Source organism: Amblyraja radiata, chromosome 9, assembly GCF_010909765.2.
Source record: "Amblyraja radiata isolate CabotCenter1 chromosome 9, sAmbRad1.1.pri, whole genome shotgun sequence".
Classification (NCBI taxonomy): domain Eukaryota; kingdom Metazoa; phylum Chordata; class Chondrichthyes; order Rajiformes; family Rajidae; genus Amblyraja; species Amblyraja radiata.
This window is the reverse complement of record NC_045964.1, coordinates 32,067,474-32,095,445: the sequence shown is the minus strand read 5'-3', so window position 1 is coordinate 32,095,445 and position 27,972 is coordinate 32,067,474. Positions and strand designations below refer to the sequence as shown.

Sequence of the window (27,972 nt, the reverse complement as noted above, 5' to 3'; positions counted from 1 at the left end):
CCCCGGCACTCTGGCTCAGCAGACTTGACGATCATGTTCATCGCCAAGGCAAAAAGGATCACAGAGATGGTACAACCTGTGATGATCCCAACCTCCAGTCTGTGCCACTCTGATGTTACTGACCCTGATGAGACTCTCATGCTGAACTGGTTGTAATAGTCCAGGATGAGATCTGCCATTTGGCCCGGCACATGATGCTTGGCCATGACTGTCTGGATCAGCTTGTGCGTGATGGAGCCGTAGGCGTTGGCCAGGTCAAGCCAGAGCACTGTCAGGTCACCCTTGTTCACCCTGGCTTCTCTGATGAGCTGGGTCACCACTCCTGTGTGCTCTAGACACCCCGGCACTCCAGATAAGCCTCCCTTTTGCATTGAGCTGTCGATGTAACCATTGCTGGAGAGGAAGTTGGTCAGCCGCCTCGCCACTATGCTGAAGAAAATCTTGCCTTCAACGCTTAGCAAGGAGATGATTCTGAACTGATCGATCTTCTTGGAATCTTCCTCCTTTGGGATCCAGACTCCTTCAGCGAATCGCCACTGCTGCGCCACTTTTCCTCTCCTCCAGATGACTTTCAGGATCAGTAACAAGGGGCAGTTCTTGTAGACCCTGTATGGGACTCCGCTCGGGCCAGGGGCTGAGCCAGCTCTTGCTCTCTTCACAACGTCCTGGACCTCTTTCAGGAGTGGCTCTCTACTATCAAACTCCTTGATAGGTGGAGGTGGTTTTATCAGGATGTTGCACTGGCCCAGCTCCTGCTGCCTGACGGGGTCACTGTAGGTCGTCTGGATGTGCCGGTCGATCTCCTCCTTAGAGCAAGCCAAACTCCCACTGCGCTTCTGCCCGAGTAGTTGTTTGGTGAAGCCGAAGGGGTTGGCTATGACGGATGCTCGCTTCCTGGCTCTTTCCTTCCGGCGTCTTCGGTGCCACTCAGCTCTACGGAGGGTCATCAGCTTCTTCCTCAGGATGGTTCTCAGCTCAGCCAAGGGGGGACGTTGCTCTTCCCTGGCCTCTTTATATTGCTTCTTGAGGGACTTCAGCTCCTGCCGGATCTTGTGGATCTTCGTTGCTCGTTGGTTCATGGTGAAAGGTGTTCTGGCCGGCTTCTTCTCCACTTCTCCAAACCTTTCCACTGCTAGGCTGATGATGATTGTCGTCATCGTCCGCAGCCTTCGGTCCACGTCTCCCTTCGCAGTTGCTTATAGCATCTTGTCGACGTCCTCGTCGAACTGATGCCAGACTGCCGTCTTGCAGGCCTGAGGTCATTTGACTCGAACCTTCTCCGGAGAACTGTTCCGAGGGACTAGTTGCGCCACTTGGAGGCTTCGGGCTCTATGGGGTGATTCCGGGCCCGGCTCCTCCTGCATCTCACCAGGTAAAATACCTGTCCTTCTGCAGTTGTTCAGAGCCCTAGTGAGACCACACCTGGAGTATTGTGTGCAATTTTGGTCCCCTAATTTGAGGAAGGACATTCTTGCTATTGAGGGAGTGCGGCGTAGGTTTACAAGGTTAATTCCCGGGATGGCGGGACTGTCATACTCTGAGGGAATGGAGCAGCTGGGCTTGTAAACTCTGGAGTTTAGAATGATGAGAGGGGATCTCATTGAAACATATAAGATTGTTAAGGGTTTGGACACGCTAGAGGCAGGAAACATGTTCCCGATGTTCGGGGATTCCAGAACCAGGGGCCACAGTTTAAGAATAAGGAGTAAGCCATTTAGAACGGAGACGAGGAAACACTTTTTCTCACTGAGAGTGGTGAGTCTGTGGAATTCTCTGCCTCAGAGGGTGGTGGAGGCAGGTTCTCTGGATGCTTTCAAGAGAGAGCTAGATAGGGCTCCTAAAAATAGCGGAGTCGCGGGATATGGGGAGAGGGCAGGAACGGCGTACTGATTGGGGATGATCAGCCATGATCACATTGAATGGCTTGAAGGGCCGAATGGCCTATTCCTGCACCTATTGTCTATTGTCAAGACCTTGAACACAGCCACAGCCCCGCTGACAAGTATATCCAAATAATCCAGCGAGTGAGAGAAATCCAGAACGATGTTTGGAGGTACTGTATATCCGATGTTAATGAGTACCTCTCTCGTGAAAGTAATCTTTGTAGGGTTTACACAGACGACACAAACGAGCAAACACATACAAAACAGCAAGGAGCAGTACACCCTGGCAGCCATCGATGGCACCAGCAGCAGTTACACTGCAAGAGCTGTAATATGTTGAGTGTGATTTTAATGTCTGTACGAGATCGGAATGATGGTTGGGTGTCTAATCGGCCTTATCAGTGCATTGAAAACAAAATGTGCTTGAAGACCCTGTTTCTGGATGTGTAAAAATGTGAGTTCATTTGGAGATTAAACTATTTCTTTGCATCACAAAGATGAAATAGCCATGCAACCCATAATATCCGACCTTCACCAATGTCATGGCTGATCTTTTGCTTCAGTCTATTTTCTTTCTTTTAACTTTCATCTCTTCAGTCCAAAACTGGAACAAATTCTCAAATGTGCTCATTGTGTATCAACAGCCATCTGGGGAAGAGAATTCTTAAGATTTATAGTTCCATGAATATAAAATATTTTGCTTCCCATTTGTCCTAAGGGGCCAACTCTTTTATCTTGAGATAATGACTCATTGTGCAGTTTATCAGGCAGAAGAAACGGACCATCAGAATCAACCCAACAAATGTTTGACAACTTATTTGAAAAATATTACAAAGAACATAAGCCTATTCTTTCCAACTACTTCAACTAAATAATGAACGTGGTGTAGCAGCTTAAAGTAGTAACACTTGCGAGAATGTTTCAAAGGAATATTGTCGTGCAAAATATGACACGGAGCAATATCAAGAAACGTACATGTAAAGCTTTTAAGGAACATCTTAAATGAAGGAGGAGATATTTATGTCGAAATTTCAGGAGCTTGGGGTGGGTTCAAATATGTGTTCTGCACTTGTGATGAGATTAGTTTAAGGCAAAAATCATGAATATGATTGGGAGTTGTTGAGTTGGAAGAGATTAGAAAAATGAACAGGGGTGAGGCCATGGAGGCGATGAGAATTTTAAAATTGCATCCATGTTTAATTGATGCCAATATACATACTTTAGCACAAGATGGATGTATACGTAAACGGAAATACTGGAAAAACTCAGGCAGTTAAGCAGCATCAGTGGAAAGAGAAACCAGTTAACTTTTCGGGTTGAAGTCCCTTCATCAGAATGCTAAACCTGACGCTGCATTTGATGATGGGCACCAGTGGTTTGGATGACCATATTTCTATGGAGGCTGGCCTAAAGTACTTGTGCCTTCAGATAACAAACGCATGGGTGATTATTTTGGAGCAGAGGAGATGAAATGGATTTAGTTATGATTTAATTGAAAGCAATGTCTGCTTATCTGGTACAGGATGTTGGGCAAGTAATCCGACAGGTAAAATGAAGGGGCATGAAAGGTGGAGAGGTAGAATCTGATGTCAGAAGCATGGATGCGGATGTTGAGAAGTAGGAGGAGATCAACAATAGATCTGTTGGGGTTGAGGAGAACATCGGGGTTAGTAGGGCAGTCAAAGGGAGAGAAAGCCATTGCAGATGCTATCTAATAGCAACATGTAACTATATATTCAGCTTTTATTTCTGTGAATGTCAGTGTTGTCGTTTTGTTGTCATTCCTAGAAGTAAGGTGTGAAAGTGGGAATCTTCAGGCCAATATTTGGGATGGAATCTTAGACACTGAAACTCCTTAGTAATCTGGAATGTTGGTTTCAAATTGACCTTTTTATTTATATACACCAATGACACATATCTTTCTCTAGAGCATTGAAGAACTTCCTTTCGTGGTTAAAAATACTGAGACTAGCTTATTTTAAAATTCCAGATTTACCTAATTACTTGATTTTAAATTCCATAGCTGCAGTAGTGGGATTTGATCTTGTGATTCAATGTCCTAGAATTCTAGCTGTTAGTTCAGCAACTTGATCTCTATATTACCATAGGAGTTGTAGTTATTGGAATTTAGAGGAATGAGGGATTGACAAGAGAGGCTGTCAAAATGCTGGAATAACTCAGCGGGTCAGGTAGCATCTCTGGAGAAAGGTTATAGGTTACATTTCGAGTCTAGATACGACTTCAGACACTTAATTTCTATAGCAAATTGTGGTTGATACGAGCTGCTTGTATGTCATTCTCTTTTGCAGACATTAATGTTTCACCCATTAAACATCTACAAACATTCGTAATAGAAAGAAATGTGCATAAAATGTATTTTAATTGTTTTGGTTTTAGGAGATTGGATGTGTCCTGTAAATAAAGGAGAGGATAAGAAGAAGAAAGATGCTAACAGAGAAGATGAAGATGGAAATGAACCAAAAGGAGACCCTGAAATGGCCCCACAATACTTGAAGAGATTGTTGCCAGTTTTTGCACAGACATTTCAACAAACTATGCTACCATCCATCAGGTGTATATTTTCAGATTGGATATGTTTCTTAAAATAGGGCTTATATTAGGGGGAAAAAACTAAGAAAAAACAGCAATAATGAAAAGTGTTTTTAATATACATATTAATTAGGAGCATACAAGTATAGCTTTTGTTGAAGTTTAAGGAACCCACTGTTGATGTCATGAATTTTGCCTGGACAGCCTCCGAATTGAGGGTTCTCTGAAATTTTCCAAAGTTCATAGTGTGCGCTAAAACTAACAGGGTGATTTCTTCAGGATTTAGAAGATGACATTCTTTAAATGGGTACCTAAGTGGTATCATTGTTGGGACCACTCCACTAACATGCTTTCTGAGGGACAAGGTTTGCATCAAAGCCAATATCTACCACACTGTAGACAAAAATGCTGGAGAAACTCAGCAGGTGGGGCAGCATCTTTGGAGCGAAGGAAACAGGTGGCGTTTCGGGTCGAGACCCTTCTTCAGACTGATGGGGTGGGCGGGAAGAAGAAAGGAAGAGGCGGAGACAGTGGGCAGTGGGAGAGCAGGAAAGGGGAGAGGAAAGAGGGAGAAAGCAGGGACTACCTGAAATTGGAGAAGTCAATGCTCATACCGTTGGGGTGTAAACCACTCAAGCGAAATATGAGGTGCTGCTCCTCCAATTTACGGTGGGCCTCACTCCGGCCATGTAGGAGGCCCAAGGCTGAGAGATCTGATTTGGAATGGAAGGGGGAGTTGAAGTGTTGGGGGGGATGGGGAGTGAGAGCAGAGTTACGGGGTATAGAAGAGACCCTGGTGAGAGCCTAATCTATAGGTTGAAGAGGGGAACCCCCATTCCCTAAAGAATGAGGACATCTCCGATGCCTCTTCTAAACCCTGTAATTCTGCTCTCACTCCCCATCTCCCCCCCACACCCCTCTTGTCCTCACCTTCCACCCTACCAGCCGTCACATACAACATACTCCAACATTTTTGCCACCTCCAACGGGATCCCACCACTGGCCACATTTTCCCATCTCCTCTCCTTTCCGCAGAGGCCGCTCCCTCCGTTACTCCCTGGTCAATTCGTCTCTTCCCACTCAAACCACCCCCTCTCCTGGTACTTTCTCTTGCAACCGCAGGAAGTGCTACACTTGTCGGTTTACCTCCCCCCTTGACTCCATTCAAGGACCCAAGCAGTCTTTCCAGGTGCGGCAGAGGTTCACCTGCACCTCCTCCAATCTCATCTATTGCATCCGCTGCTCTAGGTGTCAGCTACTCTACATCGGTGAGACCAAGCATAGGCTTGGCGATCGCTTCGCCCAACACCTCCGCTCGGGTCGCAATAACCAACCTCATCTCCTGGTGGCTCAGCACTTCAACTCCCCCTCCCATTCCGAATCCGACTTTTCTGTCCTGGGCCTCCTCCATGGCCAGAGCGAGGCCCACCATAAATTGGAGGAGCAGCACCTCATATTTCGCTTGGGTAGTTTACACCCCAGCGGTATGAACATTGACCTCCAATTTCAGGTAGTCCCTGCTTTCTCCCTCTTTCCCCTCCCCTTCCCAGCTCTCCCACAGCTCACTGTCTCCACCTCCTCCTTTCATCTTCCCCCACCCCCACATCAGTCTGAAGAAGGGTCTCGACCCGAAACGTCGCCTATTTCCATCGCTCCATAGATGCTGTCTCACCCACTGAGTTTCTCCAGCATTTCTGTCTACCTTTGATTTTCCAGCATCTGCAGTTCCTTTTTAAACATACTACACTGTTGTTATTTGTCTTTGCATAATAAATGATACCGTTTCTCCAACGTAATTAGAACTAATATGTTCAGAATTGCTTGTGATAAGATAAAAATGTCAACTGTTACAATATTCGGATGTTATTGTGTTTGGATCTGAACTTTAAATGCACGTTTAGATCCACTCATATGATGTATCAATGTCTCTTCTGGTTGCAGTCTGCCTGCTCTATTTTGATTTATACAAATCCACGATAACCCAAGAGACACCCATGGCTTAAATAGGCTGGCCTAAACAAATTGAAAGAGCCATTTAGAATAGCTAGATCTGGTGAGGAGAGATATAAAGTGCCTTGTGAGGGATGAGGTAAGAGGAGATGCCTGAATGTGCATTTTGCGTGACCTCTCGAAGGACTGGTTTGACAATAGCACAGCTGTAGGCTGGCACATCCTGTTCTGCCGATGTTTCAGCTTTCCAATCCAGCTGGGTGACTAACCTCGACTTACAGGTTCCCTGCTGCCTCCATTTCACTCCTTGAGGTCAGCTCTTTGCATGTTCTGAACAGGATTCTTCTCCTTGTGAAGAGTAGTGTGGGTGGGTGGTGAGATCCAGCCTCTGCTCCATTAGGGGGAAAGACAATTTCTCACATGACATCTCTCTCTTCATGAAGAAAAGCAACTCGTTTGCGAAGAACAGCTGTCTGCTCACAAATATTGTAATTTTTAAGAAAAGCTATTGACAATGGGGTTTGGTATGATAAACAGGAATACATATATATTTAGAAACTAGGTACTGCGGATGCTAGTTTACAAAATAAGTTACAAAGTGTTGGAGTAATGCATTGGGTCAGGCAGCATCTCCGGAGAGCATGGGTTGGTAACACGGGTCAACACTTTTCCCGACATGAAATGTCACCAATCCACGTTCTCCACAGATCTGCCTGACCCACTGCATTACTTCAGCACTTTTTTTTAATATATAGAAAGTTTGATCAGAGGAGACTTCACTGAACAATGCATTCTAATTTGTGAGAAACATTTTCATGATTGCCATCAGTACTTTGAAATATGCATAATTTTAGTTGACTTTTGTCAATTATTTAGCTCATTACTTATATTTTAATCACCAATGTTCATTGTCCTCTTTCTATTTTTAGGAAAGCAAGTCTTGCTCTTGTTCGAAAGATGGTACATTATTGTTCTGAGGCTCTTCTGAAGGAAGTGTGTGATTCTGACGCTGGCCATAATTTGCCGACAGTGCTGGTAGAAATTACAGCCACAGTCCTGGATCAAGAGGTTAGACTGCCTTCTAATATAAGTAAATTGCTGTCTCCAAATTGAACATTTGGGGGTTCGATAACATGAGATTGTCATAGTCATAAAGTCAATCATACAGCACGGAAACAGGCCCTTCGGCCCAATTTGCCTATGCTGACCTAAGTGCCCTATAAACGCTCGTCCCATCTGCCCACGTTTGGCCCGGATCCCTTAAACCAGGGGTTCCCAATCTTTTTCGCCCGTTTACCCCTGGCAACTTTGATAGCACATACAATGTTATTTCACTTATTTATGAACAACTGATGATGAACAGATACCAGAACCCAACAGAAGGGTCTCGACCCTAAACGTCACCCATTCCTTCGCTCCATAGATGCTGCCTCACCTGCTGAGTTTATCCAGCATTTTTGTCTACCTTCGATTGCTCCAACATCTGCAGTTCCTTCTTAACCAGAACCAAACACAGTCAGTCAATGAGAAAAAATATGTACAAATCCAGAATCAACAAATTTACCCCCTGGGTAGGTGAAATTTAATGCATGAAAATCTTCCTTTTGTTGTGATAATCTTCCAGTTTTTAAGTCTTTTAGGTTGTTGAAGTAGAGCCTTTATCTTCACCAGCTGAATAGTTGGTGATTTTTTTGCCATGTCCGCAATGAAAAATATACATACGAAACATAAATTGATCTCTTAACAACAAAGTTTCATTGATGATACAGCAGTGTGATGTTTGTGTTTTAGGATGATGATGACGGCCATTTGCTAGCTCTGCAGATCATTAGAGATCTTGTAGACAAAGGAGGTGACCTATTTCTGGATCAACTTGCGAGGCTTGGTGTAATCAATAAAGTGTCCACCTTGGCAGGGCCATCTTCAGATGATGAAAATGAAGAGGATTGCAAGCCTGATAAGGTGATCATCTTTATTTTATTTGATAGATTTTCATACAGAAAACCAGCTTACAATTGCAGTTTAACAATTCCGAGCAAACAGTTAAAATGCATGTAAGTAATGTAAGATAGACAGTGCATCATGCTGCCTGACTTGCTGAGTTGCACTAGCATTTTGTGTCTATCTTTGGTGTAAACCAGCATCTGCTGTTCTTTGTTTCTGCATGCAAGTAATGTCTGACTTGGAACACCATGAATATAATTTCTGGTAACTTTTCAAGGCCATGAAATTTGTTGTGGGTGTTCATTATTTGGCTAGAGGTTGATCGAAAGTTGCTTAATTCCATAAATGTTGCATATGAAATGATCCTCCTCCTGAGCTAAGGTTATAAACTCGCATAGCTCCGTACATATTGAAATCAGAATTGAAGCCTTGAATTCACTCCACCATATAATGTGTAAATATAATAAGATAAATAATATCTTTTTATACCACTCATCTTTTTATATTGCCATACATTTGGATTCTGGGACACTTTCCATCTGGAGTAGGAATAGTGCTGTAGATGAAGAGGCTGTTTTTTTTAATGTAGTGTTCATTATTTGGCCGAGCGGTTGATTTGAAAAATCCGCTCAACCTACACTCAGCATCCCTCAGTGGGGTGACTTATTTTCTAATTTGGAAATTCAAAAACAATATTGGATAACTGAAAACTCCATTGACAAGTTTTGATATTGAGCAAGATGAGGAAACTACAGTTGTTCACCAAACCTTTTGACCTGATATTAAAAAGTAATATCATTTTGACCATTATTGTCCCACGTACCGAGGTACAGTGAAAAGCGCTTTGTTGTGTGCTATCCAGTCAGCGGAAAGACTACATAATTACAATCAAGCTGTCCACAGTGTACAGATACAGGATAAAGGGTATAAGATTTAGTGCAAGGTATTGTCCAACTAAAGATAGTTCGATGGGAGGTCAGGTCCACTGTTTAGTTGGTGATAACAGGGAGGTTGGTTTGCCTTATTTTTCATGATGAAGGGTCTTGACCTGAAAGGTAAACTATCCATTTCCCTGAACAGATGATGGCTGATGTGCTGAGGTCATCCGGCAGCTCCCCTTCTTTTGCAACAGATTCCAACATCTACAGTCTCTTGTGCCTTCATGCCTTACTTTCATTGACATTGGGTACTTGAAAGCCCAGCAATGAATGGTAAAGATGTGAACAATGTCATACCTCGAGGACAATATAATGAAGCTTGGTATTAGACCAAAGAAAAAGAGTAGACAAACGTATTTAAAATGTGGCAAGTGGTAACTGAATGGGCAATTTGACAGTTTTTTTTAATATCAAGGGCTGTTTAAAGAACAAAATGTCTGGATGCAATGAAATGAATATTCAGTGGGGCTGCTATTTTTGTAAAGGACTATTTATTTATTTGCAGAGGTCTGCAGATAAAACCAGTTTAAGGGCATTACCCAAGAGGAAGGTGTAGTGTGGCCATTAACAGGATGGCAGCTGAGGGAAACCTGTGCTAATGAACTGATTCAGCATCTACCGATTTCTCAAACTGCTTGAGAATGTATTAAGTTCAATCAATGTAAATACAGCAATCCCATTCAAGTGAATGGGAGACCTGCCTGTACATGAACCATATCCCTCTATTCCCTGCTTTTCCGTGTGCCATCTAAAAGCCTCTTAATTGCGAGTATCATATCTGCCTCCACTACCATCACTGGCAATGTGTTACAGTCCCCCACCACTGTCTGTGTAAAACGATTGCACCGCATATCTCCAATATCTTGTCCCCCTATGCCCCCTAGTGTTGAATATTTCCACCCCGGAGGAAAAGGTTTCTGACTGTCTACCCTATCTATTTGAGTTAGATTTGTTTAATTGTCTTTAATTATACATGTTTATGTGTGTGAGGCACTATTTTTGGTCTAGCGTTTAATTTTCAAAACCAGACCTTGAATGATAATTTTGGGTGTACGTGTTCAAATGTCTAAAACTTCTACCTTTTAGTACTCGCGAGTCTTCATGAGTCTTCCTCTCAGAACACTTGGGAACGGAGAAGCTCAGTATTGCATTCTGCCGTGTTGGACTTTGCGAATGAGCTGAGATCTGGGCTTCCAGTGGGATTTTTCCACCTGGTTCCATGGTGGAAGTGGTCTCAGGGCAGGAGGTCTGTTGTGTTCTTTTAGCTAACTATGTTTTCTATTCAGGATGATGAGCCTCAAGAAGATGCCAAAGAAATGCAGCAGGGCAGGCCATACCATTGGAGGGATTGGTCTGTCATCAGGGGAAGGGATTGTTTATACATCTGGAGTGATGCAGCTGCCTTAGAGTTGTCGAATGGCAGTAATGGATGGTTTCGATTCATCTTGGATGGGAAATTAGCTACTATGTATTCAAGTGGAAGCCCAGAAGGTGGTTCAGACAGCTCAGGTAACGTATGTTTGACCAATACATTTTGAAATGTGCAGGTGCATCAAATGGTATTGTGCTGATCCATGTAGGTTAAGTAAGCCATAAATCAGACCTTGTTTCTGCTGTTGATTTTGGCACTGGAAGTGTGTGTTGGTTTTTTTTGACCAAACTGTTTGTAGGATTGGGGAAGAAAGAAAAAGCTGTTGGAGAAGCACTTGCATAGAATTATTCTTGCTTGAGGCTCATGTCATAGAAATGCTAAATGTTTACGTTTAAATGTGGTAAAATGTGAAAGGATTATTGTTATTCAAAGGGTATCCTAGCATATCATTGACTCCCTAAGAAACATTGACACTGTTTGTGTGTGTGTGTGTATATGCAATCAAAAAGCCTTCAATCTTTGCAGCAAGAAGTGAATTTTATTTTTCTTGCCCTTTCTGTGGGAAAGTGTCTGGATGAAGTCCTGAATTTGAAAGTCATAATATTATGCAGTACCGTGACAAGTCCTTCGGCCCAACTCACCCATGCCGACCACTGTCTTCCTGAGCTAGTCCCATAAGCCTGCATTTGGCCAATATCCTTCCAAATATTTCTATTCATCTACCTACCCTAATGTCTTTTTAGTTTAGTTTAGAGATACAGCGAGGAACAGGCCCTTCAGCCCACTAGGTTCGCCCTGACCAGAGATCCCCGCATATTAACACTATCCTACACCCACTAGGGACAATTTTTACATTTACCAAGCCAATTTATCTACAAACCTGTGCGTCTTTGGAGTGTGGGAGGAAACCGAAGATCTCGGAGAAAACCTATGCGGTCACAGGGAGAGCGTACAAACTCCGTACAGACAGCATCCATAGTCAGGATCGAACCCGGGTCTCCGGCGCTGTAAGGCAGTAACTGTACCGCTGCGCCACTGTGCTGCCCATAAATGTTGTAATGTTTTAAATGTTGTAATTGTACTTGCCTCTATCATTTCCACCAGCAGCTTATTCCATCAATCTACCATCCACTGTGTGGAAAAAGGTGCCCATCGGGTCTCCTATAAATCTTTCCCCTCTCACCTTCAACCTATGTCCTCTAGTTTTAGACTACACTATCATGCAAAAAAGATTGTGACAATCTATCTTACCTCTGCTCTTCGTGATTTTATAGATCTCTAACCCCTGCAATTGCATATAATTTTGGGTGTAAGGATGTCTTTCCACTCTTTCGAAGAGTATTTTAAAAACTTTGACGCGTTTTAACTTGGCTTGATTGATTGTTTAGTGATTTTTTTTTAATCCTGAAAATGCACCAAATGGTTTATTTGCCCACCTTGAGCCAAGTGCCAGTGGAAAATATCATTGTATGTTGGGTTGTCTTTGCTGGAAGAATCTATAGAATAATATTTGGTTTTGATTACCAGACTTGTTCTAAAACAATAATTTTTTCTTTGTAACTTGCAATAGGTATGTAAATTAATTTTGTCTCTATATTGATAGAAAGCAGAAGTGAGTTCCTGGAAAAGTTGCAACGAGCGCGAAGTCAAGTCAAACCAGCTACGAGTAGCCAACCAATTCTCACTGCACCGGGGCAAACAAAGCTTACAGTAGGCAACTGGTCTCTTACTTGTTTGAAAGAAGGGGAAATTGCAATACACAATTCTGATGGTCAACAGGCCACTATATTGAAAGAGGATCTGCCTGGATTTGTGTTCGAGTCAAATCGAGGGACAAAACATTCATTTACTGCAGAGACATCACTCGGTAAGGGTGCACTTAAACTCTTTCTTTTTTTTTTGTGGTACTATTTCAAGTCATTGTGCTCACAAAATATTTTTTCCTGAAGCAAGCATATTTTGGATTTAATTAGTTTCTTGGATTGCAGGATCAGAATTTGTTGCTGGCTGGACTGGCAAAAGAGGAAGAAAGCTGAAATCAAAACTAGAGAAAACTAAGCAAAAAGTGAGTTATTCTCGGGGAGTTAAATACTTTTCTAGTAAAATAGATTTTATATACATGTTAACATCAAAGTTTATAATTTGCTCTTAGCCTCTTGATGTTAAGCCTTGGATAATAAAGCAAATAGTGTTGAGTCGTTGATGGGAAGATTATATTTCAATGTACTAGAATTGTAGAATTATCACAAGGTTTGGCTGTTCGCTTGCTGTAATTGAGGATTAGAAACTGGGGGTGAATGTCTGCAGTGTGCCTGACATGAGTGCATTGCAGCACACAGTAAGGTCAAAACTAGTTTATTGTGGAATGAATGGGTACGTATTCAGCAACGCAATTGATGGATTTTCTACATTTTAACTGCGAAATCTCCTCAAGGTATGCCTACTTTGAAGGAGTTTTCCTCCTCTAACGGGAGTTCTGTGAGACCCTAACTCACTGCTCCCCCTCTCTAAGGAGTCTGAAAAGTGTCTCGACCCGAAGCGTCGCCTATTCATGTTCTCCAGAGATGCTGCCTGACCCGCTGAATTACTCGAGCATTTTATTGTGCCCTTTTTTCCCCAATCGTTTTTAGAATTATGCAGATTGACTCTGGTTTACCATGTGGGATAATGAAATTGGTTAGAAGAATCTAGTAATGGAGAACCATTTGTTTTTATTTTTATATTATTCCTTAAGGCACCTTCCCCCACTAGGTTGACAAATGTGAGCCAATCTATTTGCTTACATTGACTATCATATCTGCGCATGAACTTGCAGTTTATCATTGGAGAATATGAAAGCTCCATGAAACCTTTTCTTCACTGGTGTCTACTTAATACGTTTCTCATGAGAATTTTTTCAATGCATTGTATTTTGAGAGTTGAGTTACTGAACTCAAAATATTTAATACTATTGAATTCTTCAGGATGTTGTAAGAAGCTTATGTTCAATATGCGCTACTTGGCTTTTTTCGAATGCATTTTGCGGCACAGTTGAAAGAAAAAAACTAAACCGTTACAATTTCATACAGCATAAGTGGTATGAGAGATAGTACCCATTACAAAATATTTTCAGTAATGAATCATTAAATTTCATGAGTTTTTCCTTTGGGTGCTTGATAAATAGATTCTCCAACATGTTGTCTCCATCCAATTAAAATTGCTGCACTAGATAATAGAATCTTTTGCGTAGTTATAAATTTTTGAAACTATTTCTGATTTTCTCTCCTAATCTAACATATGTCCTATACTTGAGAGGCAGAACCTGTTTAAAAAAAATAATAATGAAGTGCCAGGTCTAGTCATAGTGCACTACAGAAATTCTTCACTTCTATGGGTAAACTTAGAGCAGATCCAACAAGAATGGGTATCCAAAGCACAGTTGGTTAACAAATGTTGTAGTCACTAACAATTGAGATAAAGTTATTCAGAGCAGGGAACCACAATTACTTTCTCTGAAAACATAAAATAGTTTTATTTGCAGGTACGAACCATGGCCAGAGACTTGTATGATGATCATTTTAAGGCTGTAGAAAGTATGCCTCGAGGAGTGGTGGTCACACTGCGAAACATTGCTACGCAGCTTGAGTCGGCTTGGGAGCTTCATGCTAACAGACAGGTAGGTGTAAAAAAACAACATGTGTATCTGTGAAAAGGAACATCGAGGAGCTATGTTATCTGTCCCATGCAAAAGGAGGTGTTGTGGGAGGTCATAGGATGAGGAACCTGAATTTAACGATGTGGGCTTTTCCACCTCCAATCCATGTTATTGACACCTTTCTCTGAAGCACTACAACATTCAGGATTAGCTACTTGCAACTATCAGGTTCTTGAATCGACCTGCACTATCCTAATCCTACCTTGGCAAGGGATCACTACTAATTGCTTTCTGCACTACCATAGACTTGTTTTTTAATTAGCTTTGCGTTGTTCTTTTTTTAATGTCTTTGTCTTTTTCTTCTTCCCTTTCACTATCTTGTAGAATTTGTGTAACTTACATTTAATTTATTTTTTTGTCTTGCCTGAGTATATGCACTGTGATCGTACTACAAGCAGTATTTTCATTGTACGTGCATGTCACCAAACCTGTGTGTAAAGGACAATAAGCTTGATATTTACATCAGAGATGAATGAAACCGCATTTGATGAATGTGGGATTGACCACTGATTGCAACGAGGTAAACTGATGTGTAGCAACAGCTGGATTAGTTACTGTGCGAGAACTTAAACAGTAAAGCAAAGGCTTGCAAGGGTGTTTGTGAAGCTTTATTTTAAAATGAAGTTATGGTGCCTGAAGTCCATAGAGGTGGTGATGCTCTGTGAATTGTTGCCCATTTAGAAAGCATAGCTAGGCCACGTTAAGTTACTGCCTTGGCATAGTTAACTGCTGAAACAGAAAATGCTGGAAATGCTCAGCAGGTTAGGCCACATTTGTGAGAGGAGAAACAGAGCCAATGTTTCAAGTCGGAGACCGTTGATCAGAACTCAAATAGAACTCGACTGCAGAGTAAGTGAGTAATGGTTACCTGCTCACTGCTGTATAGGTCTGCTTCTGCAACAGCGCAGCAAGTGCATGCGATATTTCTCTTTTGGCCAACTTCATTGCACCCATGTGTTCTGTGCCTCGTCCTTCTTTCAGTAAATACGTTTACAGAGTTGCTACTTATATAGTGAACTAAGCTGCCGCAATATTCAGTTGCTGGAGCAGCATGCAGGCTTTTGCACTCCTCACACATGGGTACATATAAAGGAGAGTGCATGCGTACACATACCTCTCTCTGACAATCAACCAGTGATCATTGTCACAAACATCAGATGTTTCTGTGAATTTTGAAGTTAATTTCCGCTCTCAAGCTCCATTTGTAAGTTTTTCACAGGAATTTGCTGTATCTTTTATAATTGTGGGGAGATTGATTCAATCGAAATCTTGGAAGTCATTAATACTCGAGATGATATTTCCAAAATGGTACTCATTTAGTGAAGATTACAGAATTGGATGTTCCAATTGTTGTGTTGCATTGCTTACTCTTTCAAATAAGTTCTGTTTTATGTTGCAGGGTGTGGATGGAGAGGCGACATGGAGAGATTTGATGAAAACAGCTCTGGAGAATTTGATTGTACTATTGAAGGATGAAAACACAATTTCACCTTATGAGATGTGCAGCAGTGGTTTGGTGCAAGCACTACTTACTGTCCTCAATAATGTTAGTATGATTTTTGCAAAAGAATACTTGTTTCTTTTCTGACCTGTGTCGTTTGGAATCTATATATATCCTTATTATAATTATAAAACTCTGATCTTGGATGTGTGTGTGTATTTGTGTATTTATTTGTTTATGTGTTCTCGAAAAAACGACGCGGTAACGGTAACATTTTTACATATTCCGGTAGAGATTTACCCCCTGGAGTCCGAAATCGGCTTACCTGCAAAATTTGTGCTTTATTTCCCCTCTCCCCTCCTCCCCCTCCTCAACGGCCATCCCTCCCTCCCGCAGTGCGGTGCTCCCTCCTCACCGCTCCTCCCTCCATCCCACTTCCCATCGCGAACCAAATATGCTTTAAAAGTAATATGGCCAACTCTCAACACCGTGGTAAAGGAATTAAATCCCACTTACAGACCAGCTGCTGATAAAGTTATTCAAGGTCCTTCTCCAACTTCACATTCCTGACAACAGCTCAGAAACCACCGAGACTTCAATGCACATAGTTCTGAAATATGCTCTGAGCAAGAGAAGGACCAAAATTGCAAAGCCATAAAGTTATCCCTTCCTCCCGCCCCCACACCCCCCTCCCTTGGTCTAGTATTAACTAATTTTCTCCTGTGATGTAGAATATGGACTTGGATGTGAAACAAGATTGTAGCCAACTAATTGAACGAATAAATGTCTTCAAAACTGCATTCAGTGAAAATGAAGATGAAGAAAGGTATGTCGTGTTATCTTGCATTTTTAAATTTATTTTTTAACATTTTCAGCTTTTTAACAGATGTATTTCTTCATAGTCGTCCAGCTGTTGCTCTGGTTCGAAAGCTGATAGCAGTGTTGGAATCAATTGAGAGGCTTCCTCTTCATTTGTATGATACCCCTGGTTCCTCGTACAATTTGCAGGTATGAAGGCTATTGCTTGATGTTCATGGTTTGATCTTCTTTTCCTGTGGTTATGAGTTCATTTAGTTAGTTGGTAGATGTAATAATTTGCTATCTATTGCTCTGTATATTTTTACTTTATATATAGTGACATTGTTCAGCTCTATTTGTAATACTGAGAAATTATTTTGTTAGCTTTATTCTGTGCAAACCTGTCCTATGTTGCAGGACATGTTCTTAATGTAAAGTAGCTTGATAAAAACATAATGAAGAAGTTAAAGCAGCATGTAACCATTAAAAAATTGATTTCCCCACTCAGCACTTTTCCCAATTGTCTGCCATCTCACATTTGTCTTGGTGATTGTTGTTAAAATAAATCATGTACTTTAAATATATTTTTAAAAGTTATTGTAGATAACTGAGATTCAGATGAAATTCTACCAATCTATTTACAGACTGTTTTTCCTCCTTTCAAGATACTTACAAGAAGGCTAAGGTTTAGGTTAGAACGAGCTCCTGGGGAAACATCTTTGATAGATAGAACTGGAAGAATGCTCAAAATGGAACCTTTGGCTACAGTCGAATCCTTAGAGCAGTATCTTCTTAAAATGGTAAACAAAGTGATGAAACATTTCCAACAATGAACAGTTTAAATTTCATACATTTATGGAAGATTGAGTGATATTTAAGTGCATGTTACAAATTGTAGCTTTTTTTGGTTCAGGTGGCAAAACAGTGGTACGACTTTGACAGATCGACTTTTGTATTTGTACGTAAATTGCGTGAAGGACAGACATTCTTTTTCCGACACCAACATAATTTTGATGAAAATGGAATAATATACTGGATTGGGACAAATGCAAAGTAAGATTCAAAACTACTATTTAAATATTTTGATGATGAGTTGTAGATATATTTTGGTAAAGGTTGGTGGTTATTTATGATGGTTGTACCAAAGTTGAACAAGTGAATATTCTTGTGTGCAGTAGTCATTTCTGATTTGAGTCATCTTGGAACTCCTTGAGGTCTTCCACATGATTTGCACCAGGGTTTAAAGTTAACTGATACCTACCGAAGTCTAAGACTTCCTTCATATTTGTGTTATCAGCGGGACAGGCAGCATTTCTGGAGAATGTGGAATCGTAATGTTTTGGTTGAGTCTGAAGAAAAGTCCCTATCCATGTTCTCCAGAGATGCTGCTTGATGTGCTGCGTTACTCCAGCACTTTGTGTCCATTTTTTGTAAACCAGCATCTGCCATTCCTTGTTTCTTCATCATTATATCCAATATTGCATTTCAGAACAGCGTACGAGTGGGTGAATCCTGCAGCTTATGGCTTGGTAGTTGTGACATCCTCAGAAGGCAGGAATTTGCCATACGGGCGATTGGAAGACATTTTAAGCCGTGACAGCTCAGCCCTTAATTGTCACACGAATGATGATAAGAATGCTTGGTTTGCCATTGACCTTGGGCTTTGGGTGATACCTTCAGCCTACACTTTGCGACATGCACGTGGTTATGGTCGGTCTGCTCTGAGGAATTGGGTTTTTCAAGTATCCAAAGATGGACAAAACTGGACAACCCTGTATACCCATGTGGATGACTGCAGCTTGAATGAGCCAGGGTGAGTCACCAAAATTGGGGGCAAGTAACCAATAGCAATATATAAGTCATGTGCATTGTGACATTTCCATTTACAAATTTTAAGGAATGACATTAAAATAAAAATAGAGAAGTGAATCATCTCAACTTTCAATATTATTTGTTTTCCATGCTAATTGTAGTCCTGATATATCTTATCAGGGCTACAATCAGGAAAAAAATTAGTTAGGACCAAAGTTGGATCATTGAAGACTGAAAAAGGTGAATTTATTATGGGGAACAAGGAAATGGCAGACAAGTTGAACAGGTACTTTGGATCCATCTTCACTAAGGAGGACACAAACAATCTCCCCGATGTACTAGTGGCCAGAGGATCTAGGGTGACGGAGGAACTGAAGAAAATTCACTTTGGACAGGAAATGGTGTTGGGTTGACTGATGGGACTGAAGGCAGATAAATCACCAATGATTTAGATGGTCTGGATCCCAGAGTACTTAAGGAAGTGGGTCCGGAAATTGTAGACGCATTGGTGACCATTTCCCAAAGTTCTATAGATTCAGGGTCTGTTCCTGTGGATTGGAGAGTAGTTAATGTTATCCCACTTTTTAAGAAAGGCGGGAGAGAGAAAACTGAATTATAGACCAGTTAGCCTGACATCGGTGTTGGGGAAGATGCTGGAGTAAATTATAAAAGATGAAATAGCGGCACATTTGGATAGCAGTAACAGGATCGGTCCGAGTCAGCATGGATTTACGAAGGGGAATCATGCTTGACTAATCTTCTGGAATTTTTTTAAGATGTAACTAGGAAAATGGATAAGGGAGAGCCAATGGATGTAGTGTACCTGGACTTTCAGAAAGCATTTGATAAGGTCCCACATAGGAGATTAGTGGGCAAAAATTAGAGCACTTGGTATTGGGGGTAGGGTGCTGACATGGATAGAAAATTGGTTGGCAGACAGGAAACAAAAGTAGGGATTAACGGGTCCCTTTCAGAATGGCTGGCAGTGACTGGTGGGGCACCGTAGCGATTTACGTGTAGACAAAAATGCTGGAGAAACTCAGTGGGTGAGGCAGTATCTATAGGTGAAGGAATAGGTGACGTTTCGGGTCGAGACCTTTCTTCAGACTATTTACAATATACATTAACAATATACATTAATGATTTAGATGAAGGGATTAAAAGTAACATTAGCAAATTTGCAGGTGACACAAAGCTGGGTGGCAGTGTGAACGATGAAGAGGATGCTATGAGAATGCAGGGTGACTTGGACAGGTTGGGTGAGTGGGCAGATGCAGTTTAATGAGGATAAATGTGAGATCCGATTTGGTGGCAAAAACAGGAAGGCAGATTATTATCTAAATGGAGTCAAGTTGGGGAAAAGGGGAAGTACAACGGGATCTGGGGGGTCCTTGTTCATCAGTCACTGAAAGTAAGCATGCAGGTACAGCAGGCAGTGAAGAAAGCAAATGGCATGTTGGCCTTAATAACAAGAGGAGTTGAATTTAGGAGCAAAGAGGTCCTTCTGCAGTTGTATAGGGCCCTAGTGAGACCACACCTGGAGTATTGTGTGCAGTTTTGGTCTCGCAATTTGTGGAAGGACATTCTTGCTATTCAGTGAGTGCAGCGTAGGTTCACCAGGTTAATTCCCGGGATGGCGGGACTGTCATATGTTGATAGAATGGAGCGGCTGGGCTTGTATACACTGGAATTTAGAAGGATGAGAGAACCTGCTAGACAGATCTCTTAAAGATAGCGGTCAAGGGATATGGGGAGAAGGCAGAAATGGGGTACTGATTGTGGATAATCAGCCATGATCACATTGAATGGCGGTGCTGGCTCGAGGGGCCGAATGGCCTACTCCTGCACCTATTGTCTATTGTCTATTTTCCTTTTACCTATCTATTGTTGAATCTTGACTTTGCTTCATTGATTATGTTGGTGCACTCCACTATTCTCCACCTTCCTGGGTATTAAATAACTTATTTATTAAATAAGTGTCTTCTGTTTGTGGGCCTTTATTGCAAAACCTACAATCATTGCTTCCACTCTAACTTCCATTGTTTCCATTTGTGCTTTATAACCACAATTCTCAAGTTTTTAATTCCTGCAACTTGACAATTATTTTGGCAAACTGTCTTACTGGTAGTTTATGATTTTCTTAATATCCCTAGCTTCCTACCATTTACAATACAATGTAATTTGTTTGTGATTTCAGCAAGCTGGAGACTGACATTTTCTAATAGCAATCTGTCCCAATTGATTTCCAGCATGAAATCAAAGTACATCTATTTTCTCAAGTTTCCATATTATAATTTACAAACGTATGTTATATAATTCCCTTAATTGAGAAGCCTTAGTCGGGGGGGGGGGGAAGAAGGCTGGAGGAGTGGGGTGTGAGGCCTGGAAGAGTGGGGAGAGAACAAAGTGAAGGACAAGTAGGTGGGAGAGAAGGTCACTTTGACTTTATTTTTGCCACTTGGATGCAGTGTTTCCACTTTGAAAGAAATTACCCGAAATTCAGGACATTTTGGTTGTCTTCGGGTAATTTTACAGAAATGAAATAATTTCGGGAAATGTCCGCATCCGGCCCGCGAAGGGGCCCAATCCAGCCCGCGGGGTGATTTGGGGGAAATAAAAGTATATTTAGAGCCCTCTGCACCTGTGCAGTTGGGGGAGGCCCGTCAGCCGCGTCACAATTGAAAATGTCAGCGGTGGCGCGGTAGGGATGCAAAATGACGCAGTCTCCCCACGCATGCGTGCGCAGTGGGCCGGCAGTCACACATGCACAGTGGGCCGGCAGTCACACATGCACAGTGGGCCGGCAGTCACAAATGCACAGTGGGCCGGCAGTCACATATGCACAGTCGGGGAATTTCAGGAAATACCATTCAATTCCAGGAAATTTGGGATTCTATTGAAGGGAATTTTTTTTGAGGTGTGGAAGCACTGGTTGGATGACTGATGTGAATTTGCAGTGGACATTTAGATTCAAAATGTGATTGAAAGATTATTATTTGTAAAGAGTTGTCGTTAAGGTTTCGGCTGGTTGAATAAGTTTGAATGCACACTAAAAATTATTCTTTAGTTCCACAGCAACGTGGCCGCTAGATCTTCCAAAGGATGAGAAACAAGGGTGGCGACATATTCGCATCAAGCAGATGGGTAAAAATGCTAGTGGACAGACCCATTACCTTTCCCTGTCTGGTTTTGAATTATACGGGACAGTGTCCGGTGTGTGTGAAGACCAACTTGGTAAGAAAGTAATTAAAAAAGAAAAAGAAAATAATGGTTTTAGATACTGGTTTAAATTTGCTAAATTAACACTGGTATTTTCAAACTCATTTTCTCCTCTAATTCACTTAATCAAAACTGGGACAGAATCCTAAAGATTAATAGACAATTAAACGTTAAAAAAAATCATAACTCAATGTCTTTGCTCTTAAGTGATCATAATCCAAATGCTGTATATAATTTAGAGAAAATGTATTATTAATTGAATTCTCTCTCCCCTTCTTTGTCTCTCTCTCTCTCTCTCTCTCCTTTCTCTGTCTGTATCTCTTTCTCTCTGTCCATATTTCTCACGCTCTCTCTATTTCTCTAACCTTTTTACACAAAGGGTGTTAGGTTTATGGAATGAGCTGTCAGAGGAGGCAGGTACAACAATTAAAAAACATTTGGACAGGTACATGGATAAAATAGGTTTAGAGGGATATGGGCAAAACACAGGCTGGTGGGGCTAGTGTAGATGGGGCATGTTGGTTGGTGTGGGCAAGTTGGGCCAAAAGGGTCTGTTTCCATGCTATATGACTATGATTCTCTCCCTCTGCCTCGCTCTCTCTCTCCGTCCCTCTCTCCTTCTCTGTCTCTCTCTGTCTGTCTCTCTCTCTCTGTTTCTCTCTCTGTCTCTGTGCCTCTCTGTCCCTCTCTCTATCCATCTCTCTGTCCCTCTCTCTGTCCCTCTCTCTGTCCCTCTCTCTATCTCTCTCTTTGTCTCTCTCTCTCTCTCTCTCTGTCCCTCTATCTCTCTGTCCCTCTATCTCTCTGTCCCTCTCTCTCTCTGTCCCTCTCTCTGTCCCTCTCTCCCTGTCCCTCTCTCCCTGTGTCCCTCTCTCTCTCTCTGTCTGTCTGTCTCTCTCTGTCTGTCTGTCTGTCTGTCTGTCTGTCTCTGTCTGTCTGTCTCTCTCTCTGTCTGTCTGTCTCTCTCTCTCTCTCTCTCTCTCTCTCTCTCTCTCTCTCTCTCTCTCTCTCTCTCTCTCTCTCTCTCTCTCTGTGTCTCTCTCTCTGTCTCTCTGTCTCTCTCTCTCTGTCTCTGTCTCTCTCTCTGTCTCTCTCTCTCTCTGTCTCTCTCTCTCTCTCCATCTCTCTCTCTCTGTCTCTCTCTGTGAGTCTCTCTCTCCCTCTCTCCCTCTCCCTCTCCCCCTCTCTCTCTGTATCCCTCTCTATCTCGTTCTCTCTCTCTCTCTCTCTCTCTCTCTGTATCCCTCTCTATCTCTTTCTCTGTATCTCCATCTCCAAAGGAGGAGTACTGCAATTTTAAGTTTGTTTTCATATTAGGTAAAGCAGCTAAGGAAGCGGAAGCCAACCTAAGGAGGCAGAGGCGCCTAGTGCGTTCCCAGGTTCTGAAGTATATGGTCCCAGGAGCACGTGTAGTGAGAGGCATTGATTGGAAATGGAGAGATCAGGATGGCAACCCACCAGGCGAGGGCACTATCACAGGAGAACTGCATAATGGTAAACTAGTAAGATTTGTTTCTATCCTTGCAGCACTGAATGTGGTGTTAAAAAGGAGTGCTAACTCATGTACAGCGAATGCTAATTTAAAAACATGGCTTCACCATTTTTGGAGTTATTGTTGTTTGAGTAAAGCAAGAACAGGTTGATGTAAAATGTAAATCCAGTGCTCTTGGTCTGACTTGTATCTACTCTAACATGAGATTTCATGATCTTGCTCTTTTGTAATTAAATTGATATTACTAGTTGCAATATTCATTCCCACCTGAATTATTAATAGCTTTATTAATATGCAATTATAACATTTGCGATATACATGAAAAGTGTCATAAATGTCATGCATTATATAGAAGAAAAATTGTGCTGCCTTTTTGACTGATTTCATTTTGATCGATTAATTGAATACAAACTAAATATTTAGATGCAACTTTAATTAATGTATGCCTCAAATCACAATACAAGCCTGCTGAAAACAAATTATCTGTGTTCATTAACATCTGGGATCATTAACATTAAGAAACCAGAACAGAAATTGTGGTTATAATGGGCAGGTTATGTAGCATTTCATTTGATGGTCAATTAATTTTGAATTGAAACATCCCTCTCCACAGATGCTACATTACCTGCAGAATATTTCCAATATTTTCTATTTTATTACAGTTTTTTTAATGTCTAGAGTTCATTTCTTTTAGCCTACTGGTATTAGGTTATTACTCAAGATAAACACACAGTGCTGGAGTAACTGAGCAGGTCAGGCGCAGTATTTCTGTACAAAAGGAATAGGTGATGTCCCTCGAGTTACTCCAGCATTTTGTATCTTTCTCCAGTATAAACCAGCAACTGCAGTTCCTTGTTATGCATTAAGTTATTATTCTTTCATTCTCCACTGTATACGGACCCTGTCAGCTGGCTTGTTGAAAAGCAAGTATCAAAACTAATATTGTATTGTATTGTATTGTATTGTATTCAAATTTATTGTCATTGTCTCAATTAGAGACAACGAAATGAATTTCCCTTTACAGTCAGTATCATAAAAATAAGTAAATAATAAATAATAAACCATATTAAAAATAAAATAGAATTTAAAAAAAAAGCACAAACACAGAAGTCCACGACACAACATAACACAATGGCACCAAGGTGAGGAAGGCACCATAGTCCAGCCAGTAATATTAAACCCATTTGGCTAGTTTATTTATTAGAGGCTTTCTGACTGCATTTTTTTGGGGGTTGTCATTTGATGCCAAGATTTCCAGTGTCATGGATCTGTTTTGTTCAGCTTCGTGACCTTTTGGAATTAATAGGCTGGTTTTGGGTAATTGAATTTGTTGCTGAGAGAGAGAGAAAATATTTAGGATGATAAAAGTTTCCATTTTGGTTAATAAAGTGGGGGTGAATTGCAGGAGCAATGAGGAAGACGTGCATAAACCATAACTGGAATACGACCACGTTTTCAAGAAGTGTTTAAGTTTCAGAGACACCAGTTATAATTTTAATTTGCTTATGTTGTCATTGTGGAAAGGGTTTTGTCAGAAATTTCTCATCTTTTCAGACAGTTGGGGTTCTTGGCCAGAGTTGGGGTTCTTGGCCAACATTAAAACGTGCTATTTATGCCAGTCAGGATAAATCTATCGGATGGGTAATGATTGACCAACTTAATTGAATTTTTTGGCTAAATGGTAAGGGTGTATCTTCAAAATGAACAACAAAGACGTGAATTGAGATTTTTCAATGGAATTGTTTGGAAAATCACGCATGTACATCATTATTCGAGCTAACACAGCAAGTGATATGAGAAAGGGGATTAGGTTGGTCTCTGCTTGCAATTCTGTGATTCTGAATGTAAAACATGTTGATACCAGGGAGCAGGACATCTCCATGTGCATGCTTTTAGCATGTAAGCATCAAACACAAGAACACACACAGTTCAGGTATAGTATGAAGATGCCTCAGTTCTTTCTCAGCATTGTACTTTGGCCCCAGGCCAAATAAGTAATTCTGCAATCTATCTCAAAGGAACGCTAAATGCTACTGAATTAGGTTCAGTTCAATGTTTCAGCCTGATGTCCAATAGAAACGGAATGAAGGCTACTTAAACCTATTCCATAGCCAACAGAAAACAGTTTTAATTTGTACTTGTTGAGTTGAAACTAACAGACATGCGCTAGTTACCAGGTGCGATGCTACCATTTGGATGTGCGTTAAATTATTGTCTCAAAACATAACAGTTCTTTAAGAATTACTTTATTTAACTAAGTTATAATTCAACAGTGTAACTGTTTAACGGTGCATCAAGATTCATTGTATGCATAAAGTTAGATTTTCTGCCGGGTACTACACTTTTCTATGTTGCTTTTGGCTTGGCATTTGCAAAACATTTCTTTATCTCTCTGTTCCTCAATTTTCCTCCTCATGTTACATCACTGGGACCAGACTGCAGTTTTATTATAAATTCCAATATGTACATTAAACTGCAGTGACATCTGTAATCTGATAAACTGTAAATCATAGTTGCGTAAAATGCACAGAACATTTTGTGCTTAATGAGGCTACTAGTTGAATATAATGATATGCCCTTGGCAAGAAATCTTCATGTAATTTATCTCAACTTCATACATTGGAGAGTAAGTGTGGTTTACTATTAAACATAGTTATTCTATTTAAAATGATGTGGCTATTTCAAATGAAGTAATGGTAAACTGCTCTCTATGTATGTAATAGTCTGGTCCCACTGGGTGAAGCTGCTGTCCATATTGCTGCTGTCTGCTTTCTGCTGGGTCTGATAAACTCCTGTCCCTTTCCAGGCTGGATTGATGTCACCTGGGATGCTGGTGGCTCTAACTCTTACCGTATGGGCGCAGAAGGAAAGTTTGACCTCAAGCTTGCACCAGGGTACGACCCTGATTCAGCGCCATCACCCAAACCTGTTTCATCCACTGTTTCAGGCACCGCGCAGGCATGGAGCAGCTTGGTGAAAAACAACTGCCCAGACAAGATGGTGGCCACTGCACCGGGCTCCTCCAGTCGAAAAGGAAGCAGCAGTTCTGTGTGTAGCGTGGCTAGTAGCAGCGATATAAGCTTGAGTTCATCTAAAATGGATCGCAGATCTGAAAGCGTATTGGAACAGACTACAGGGACTGGTACAGACAGTCATGAACCCATTGTTGTGATTTCTGCTTCTGATATTTTGCCCCAGGGTGGAGCAGGATCGACATCGAGTGCCAGTACCAGCACCTTGACTGCAGACACAGCGAGTGAAAATGCAGACAGGAAGTCTGGTCCCGAGGCTTCAATGCGTAACTCTGGAGAATCGGGAGCAATATCAATGGGTATTGTTAGTGTGAGCTCCCCCGATGTGAGTTTGGTAGCCGAGTCGTCAAACAAAGAAGTAGCATCGCAACGGCCTCTGAGCTCTTCAGCCAGTAATAGACTTTCAGTGAGCTCCCTGTTGGCTGCTGGAGCGCCCATGAGCTCAAGTGCCAGTGTACCTAATCTATCCTCGCGGGAAGCCTCCAGTCTTATGGAGTCCTTTGTACGGCGGGTTGCAAACATTGCACGCACCAATGCCACCAACAACATGAATTTAAGCCGCAGTAGCAGTGATAACAACACTAACACCTTGGGACGAAACGTAATGAGTACTGCAAGTAAGTCATTTATTTTTCTATTTTTGCATTGACGTAGAATTTAATATGCTGCAAAATAATGCATTGAGAAACTGCTAATTTTTCAATGTTTTCTACCTTGAGGAATTTTCACAGTTATGATTTTGTTTCATTGATACACAGTTTTATGCCAACGTCCTTCCTAACCTGTTGGCATCATCTCATTGAGAGTTTGGGTTTAAGTTTTGAGAACTCCCGACCTTGGAAACTGATTTCTTAACTGAATCCATGGGCAGCATAGTTGTGCGATTTATTGAATGCATCACTGCTTTAGTGATATATACACCCATCGAAAAGTTTTTAAATGCCACTTACAACCACCTTCAACCACCAACCCCAGTAGTGTGTTCCAGGCACTCGCCACCCTCTGTGTTTTAAAGAGAATAATCCTGCAGATCTCCTTTAATCTTTGCCCCTCTCACTTTAAGGTTATGCCCTCTAGTATTTTATTTTTTTCATCCTGGGAATTTGATTGTCTACCCTATCTATGCCCCTCATAATTTTATATAATTTTATTGTCTCCCCACAACCTTTGGCATTCTAGAGAAAACAATCCAAGTCTTTCCAACCTCTCCCTTTAGCTAATACTCCCTATTCTGGTATTCAGAGCATTCTGGTAAACCTTGTTTGCACCCTTTTCAAATCCTCCACATCCTTCCTGTATTGAGGCGACCAGAATTGCACACAATACTCCAAATGCAGCCTCACCAAAGTCCTATAAAGCTGCTTGTTGGTTGCGTTATTAACCACTTTAAGTAGCCCTGTGTATATAGATCGATGGTAGAATCTTGAGGAGGGGAAACGCCATAAAAGAATGTGGGGAGAGTAAAGGGGGATTTAGTGTAGGATTAGTGAAAACAAGAGCTTAGTGATGATTGGTGAAGACTTGAACTGCAGGTCCTGTTTCTGTACTGTAGAAAGTTATCATCCCGTTATCTACTTTCTTCCTTGAACATTCCTGTTTAAAAAGCCACTTTAAAATAATTTTAATGAGATGTGCTAGCAACTAGAAATGGCTGTAGTTCACTTTCACCGTGCTTCCCTTTGCAATTACATCGCCTTTTTTGAGATTACTTTTTAATATCCAGCAATAGTATTAACAATACTCGATGCATCAGGTAAGTAAAATTGTAAATAATTAGGTTAAAAGCACTGAATACTCATTTTATGGTTTGCTTATTTTTTACGTATCAGCTAATCCTTGATTTGTTA

At 41.4% G+C, this 27,972-nt stretch overlaps 1 protein-coding gene across 6 annotated transcripts in view; it reads left to right on the top strand.

Moving 5' to 3' along the window:
• The window catches only part of hectd1 (HECT domain E3 ubiquitin protein ligase 1), an 85,189-nt gene that overhangs the window by 37,184 nt on the left and 20,033 nt on the right, over positions 1–27,972 (top strand). For 3 of the 6 annotated variants that reach the window (XM_033027005.1, XM_033027009.1, XM_033027003.1), the window contains 16 exons: positions 4,281–4,455; positions 7,313–7,451; positions 8,175–8,345; positions 10,552–10,774; positions 12,241–12,504; positions 12,626–12,702; positions 14,146–14,292; positions 15,731–15,877; positions 16,504–16,598; positions 16,675–16,780; positions 17,236–17,370; positions 17,484–17,623; positions 18,060–18,383; positions 21,450–21,616; positions 22,919–23,095; positions 25,900–26,742. In XM_033027005.1, coding sequence (XP_032882896.1) covers positions 4,281–4,455; positions 7,313–7,451; positions 8,175–8,345; positions 10,552–10,774; positions 12,241–12,504; positions 12,626–12,702; positions 14,146–14,292; positions 15,731–15,877; positions 16,504–16,598; positions 16,675–16,780; positions 17,236–17,370; positions 17,484–17,623; positions 18,060–18,383; positions 21,450–21,616; positions 22,919–23,095; positions 25,900–26,742 — 3,330 coding nt within the window. The remainder of the gene's footprint in view (positions 1–4,280; positions 4,456–7,312; positions 7,452–8,174; positions 8,346–10,551; positions 10,775–12,240; positions 12,505–12,625; positions 12,703–14,145; positions 14,293–15,730; positions 15,878–16,503; positions 16,599–16,674; positions 16,781–17,235; positions 17,371–17,483; positions 17,624–18,059; positions 18,384–21,449; positions 21,617–22,918; positions 23,096–25,899; positions 26,743–27,972) is intronic. The other 3 variants (XM_033027007.1, XM_033027006.1, XM_033027004.1) reach the window with 3 other exon arrangements.